Genomic DNA, 5,058 nt, shown 5'->3' on the forward strand with positions numbered 1-5,058 from the left:
AATTTTGAAAAAATGCACATTTAGAAAATTTTTAAATTAGTAAGTGCATTTTTTAAAAATATTTTTTTAATTATTTACCCAATTTAATTATGATTTTATGGTGTCTGCTACATTCACACTCGAGAAGTTAGCAATGAGAAATTTTGTATTCTTTTTTAAACGATTTCGTTTAAAAAAAAAAAAAAACGAAAAAAATGCACATGTAAAAAATTCAAAAATCTATAAGTGCAATTTTTTGGAATATTTTTTTTTTGATTTTTCAATTTTATAAAAATCTTAAGATTGTCAGACGTTTGCGAACTTCAAAATCATAAGTTAGTAGATAATTAACAGTTTTTGAATTTTGTTTTTGAATGATGTCATTTAGAAAAAAAAAAAAATAAAAAAATGCACATGTAGAAAATTAAAAAAACTATAAATGCAATTTTTTTTTAATAATTTTTCGATTTTTAAAAAATCTAAAGATTTTTAGACGTTGGCTAACTTCAGTATCATAAGTTAGCAGACAATTAACATCTTCCGTTTTTTTTTTTTAAATAAAATTAAAAAAAAAATAAATAAATAAATAAATGCACATGTAGAAAATAAAAAAAACTATAGGTGCAATTTTTTAAAGCATTTTTTTTTTTTAATTTTTGACGACCTGTCACTATCTAAAAAAATCCATGAAAAATTTACAAAAAAATTAGAATTAAAAATTTTATTTTTAATTCTAAATTTACGGTCAGTAAGAAAGTCAATCTGCGTCATCACCAGAAAACCGTGTAATAGACAGGTAGACACCTGTCTAAATGTTTGAAATTGAAAAATGAACTCTTGAACTTTCAGAGAAAATAGAAATATTTTATTTTAATTTCCTTAACAAAGAATTTTTTTTTTTAATTTTTCATAGAAAAAATTAATTTTATTCAAAAATTACTACAATATATTACAGATGACAATTTTTTGAAAACCACGTTTTACTTGAGAGACAATTCGTGTTGACACAATGCGGACATCTTGTTATGAATTTTGGTGAAATCGCACTCTTTGAATGCAAATGATTTTTTACAATATCCGCTAGCGCTTGGATAAAAAGCGGATGGTCGTTTGGAGCAGCCGCCCGCCGGATTTTTTCAATTTTTAGCTGAAATGTATTTGGTTGTTAATTAAAGACAATAAAAATTACTTCGTTATTTTTTTTATTTACCTCATGAGCGAGCTCGTCGCAGTACTCGATGTCCAGCTCGTGTAGAGTCTCGATGTGCTCATTTACGAAGGCTATGGGCACGATGATAAAATGCTTCTTGCCTTGTTTGACGTAGCCTCTTATTGCCTCGTCGGTGAAAGGGCCGAGCCAAGGCAGTGGTCCGACCTGAGAATATTTTGTCGTTTAAATATACGCTTGTGGGTACTCATTTTACTTGGCATTGGCTAATTTACAATAATAACGTATCAATTTTTCAAAAAAAAATTTTTTGAAAAAAAAAATCATAGCTTTTTCTAACGTAAAATTTTCTTATCGAAACCCCGGCTTGTGGGTACTCATTTTACTCGGAATTGGCTAATTCACAGTAATAATATATCAATTTTTCAAAAAAAATTTTTTTTGAAAAACGAAAATCCTAGTTTTTCCTAACGTAAAATTTTTTTATTGAAACCCCGGCTTGTGGGTACTCATTTTACTCAGCATTGAGAATACTATTAGAATCAAGTATTAGTTGAGTCAAAAAAAAAAAAAATTTTAAAAAAAATTTTTGGCTAAAAAAAAAATTTTTTGAAATATAGGCTTGTGGGTACTCATTCTACTCAGGATCGAGTACTCTACAATACAGACAGTATAAAAATAAAAAAAATTACCTTGGACTGCCAAACGAGATGATAAGGATTGCAATAATTCAATTCATTCATAACCATATGAACCGTCGCCGCAACTTCACTGGGATAAGCATCACCGCGGTTTAGATTCTTCAGCGGTATCGAGTGCGCAGAAAATAGTATCATAACATCTTTTTTTATTTTTTCATCAAAATGCTTCAACTGGTCTTTTATTCTCTCAGCAAACGTTCGCGCTAACAAAGAGTGCGTTGGCCACCGATCAATTATACTCAGTTTCATATTTTTTGGAAGTCCTCTAAAAAATAATCATTAAAAATTTTAATTTTAAATTATAAATAATAATTTATTTAAATAATAAATTACCGATTTTTGTAATAATTCCAAATTGCATTAAAACTTGACCCTGATGTCGCGCAGCTGTACTGTGGGTACTGTGAAAAAATAATCGTGTGTTCGATCCCGTCTCTGAAAAAAAATATTTCATGAGAAAAAAGTTTATTTTTTTTTTATTATTAATTATTACGCTTCTAATTGTTGTAATGTAACGTCAGTCAGTGGATCAGCATAACGGAATGCAACATAATGTTTATGGGGTCCAGATTCTGGTGAAATTTTGTCCAATTCCTGGCACATTAATTCCCCTTGCAAATTCGACCATTTCAATATCGGAGAACCTCCGCCTATTTCGCTGTACTTCTTCATCACTTCCGGAGTACGTCTTTTAGCAATCCACGGTCCCAATTTACTGTTAATAATAAAAACAATCTCATATTATAAATAATAAACTTTTAAACCAAAAAAAAATTGAGAAAAGTTTATTTTGTCATTTGAAAATTTGCGGTTGCTTAAAATGACGATATCTCAGTTAGTATCAGAGGTAAATAGACAACTTAGGAGGTCATTGGAAAGGAAATTTAATTCCCTACAACTTTGGTCTGATAAAAAAATCCTGTAAACTCGATAGTTTGGAAGATGTGGCCGCTTAAAGATTTCAAAATCTCCAGTTGTTGCGCGGTAGTTTTGAAGGCCTGTAACTTTCGAACTATTGATTCTATCGCAATTTTTATGAGGACCAAAGTTGTAGATCAGGAAATTTCCATTCCAGTAACTCTATTATATGCGTATAAATTTCATATATTATGTAAGATATTTAATGTAATAAACTCGAATGTGTACCCACATGATAGTACGCACCCTAAAACACATAGGAAACCACCTTTGTTTATGCCCCATAAAAAAATAATTACAAGTACCTCTGTATCGGTAATTGCATCATATCACGATCAGTCATTATCCTCAGCAAATATTCCCCGACCTGTTCAACTTTACTCGGGCCTCCCATGTTCAGCATCAAAATTCCCGTTTTAGGTTTTGAATCTTTTGAATTTTCCCGCCTCTGCCCGCTCATTGATAAATTCCTTATAAATTTATAATTCCTCAGGCAAGTACCTGTAATTAATTTTTATAATTATCGAGTCCCTAAACTTTACTTAAATATATATACAAATATATACATCTATATATAGATATATAGATATAAGTAGATTTGATGAAAAAACTGTTTACTCACCTGGTGAATAAATTTTGCATAAATTCATAGTAACAAAAATTATTGCACAATTTAATGTAAATTAATTATCAAATTAATTATTAATTATTAATTATTAGTGCGCGAACAATTAAAATTAATTTTATTATTTAAAAATTGAAAAAAAGTTGAAAGTATTCCGGCAATTTTATTCTCTTCGAGGTTAAAATTTACCTTGTAATTATTTTATATATATGTCATATATGTATGTATATATGATATATTTATATATATATATATGAGACATTTCTCAAATGATAAATAAAACTTCTAATTTACCAGAAAAAAGTAATAAAAATTTTGAAATAATTTAAAAGACCGAAAATGACATTACCGGCCGCTAGCGTTCACTCGAATATCGACTAAGTTTTGAATTGTATCTGCTCTCGATACTGAGTACTTAGTAGCGGAAGCCGTTCCGAGACAGATGGTGTCTCGTGTTCTTTCTCTTCCGAGCTCAGCACAGTAGAGTATTTCAAAAATAAAAAATAGGTGCTTCACCGAATTTCATTGATGAAAAAATTGTTTCGTAATTAAAATTCATACATATTTAAATTTGCTTGCAAACTATAATTTAGTCCCATGACTTACTAACCCATAAAGAGATACATAAAAGTAAAATATCTACCGTAAATCAGGAGAGACGGTAGTATCTCGCGCCAAGTACACGTTCAAACCCATTATTGACTCAACGATAAATAATGTACAATTTACATTTTTAAATGTAGACAAAGATACCTCCACATAAAAAAAAAACTTGGAAAATATTTTGACGTTTCTCAGCTGATAAAAACGAAAATTCGTTAACTTTTCTCAAAACTTATAAATTACATTGAAATTTTCCGATTATCGCATCAAAAACTATTAAAATCAGTATATATGAAAGCTTGATGATGAATATATTTTGAACGCTTAATTTTATCGCCAAAACATAAGACACCATTTTTATAGAGCAGTTTATTTCCTACAAAAATTTGTATTGCGCATTTTATAATAGTCATTTATTGTCAAGTTATAAAATTCATAAAGAATTATGAAATTTGTCTTAAAATGATCAAACTTAAACCGTCAATATTATTAGAATGGTGAGGTTTACGTAAAAAATATAAGATACCTTTTTTGTAGAGCATTCAATTTCCTACAAAATTATTTCCGAATATTTTTTTATACACTGATAGAAGGATTTCTTAGTATTAAAAAAGATTTGTTAATATTTAACAAATTATTTCTTAACGGAGCTTTAGTTAAGAAATATTTATTAATATTTAACAAATCATTTCTTAAACATCATTTTTTTGTATTTAATAAATATTTCTTAGCATCTAATAAACGATTTGTTAATATTTAATAAACGATTTCTTTCCATTTAAAAAATGATTTATTAGTATTTAATAAATCACTTTTTAACATTTAATGAATCACTTTTTAATAATTAATAAATGAATATTTTATATTTAATATATTTTTTATTATTTGAACAAATTTTTTTTTTATATTTAAGAAATTATCTATTAACTTATTTATTAAAATTTAATTCATAAAATCACACAGTTCAAGAATATATATCTATATATGTTTTTGCATGCAGCTACACACATTCATTAATATTTATATTTATAAACAAAAATAACTAAAACAACCATCGTATAAAA

At 27.6% G+C, this 5,058-nt stretch overlaps 1 protein-coding gene across 1 annotated transcript; it reads right to left on the bottom strand.

The window, feature by feature from the left end:
* Nucleotides 1-842: 842 nt before the first annotated feature.
* Nucleotides 843-3,585, bottom strand: LOC103577099 (ferrochelatase, mitochondrial). The gene is made up of 7 exons (XM_008557600.2): nucleotides 3,389-3,585; nucleotides 3,072-3,267; nucleotides 2,342-2,563; nucleotides 2,182-2,283; nucleotides 1,840-2,113; nucleotides 1,190-1,354; nucleotides 843-1,126 (listed from the first exon to the last, which is right to left on the bottom strand). The coding sequence occupies exons 1-7, from the start codon at nucleotides 3,414-3,416 to the stop codon at nucleotides 929-931; spliced, it is 1,185 nt and encodes a 394-aa protein (XP_008555822.1). The 5' UTR covers nucleotides 3,417-3,585; the 3' UTR covers nucleotides 843-928.
* Between the last annotated feature and the right edge of the window lie 1,473 nt (nucleotides 3,586-5,058).

The sequence above is a fragment of the Microplitis demolitor genome, chromosome 9 (assembly GCF_026212275.2).
Source record: "Microplitis demolitor isolate Queensland-Clemson2020A chromosome 9, iyMicDemo2.1a, whole genome shotgun sequence".
In the NCBI taxonomy this organism is placed as follows: Eukaryota; Metazoa; Arthropoda; class Insecta; order Hymenoptera; family Braconidae; genus Microplitis; species Microplitis demolitor.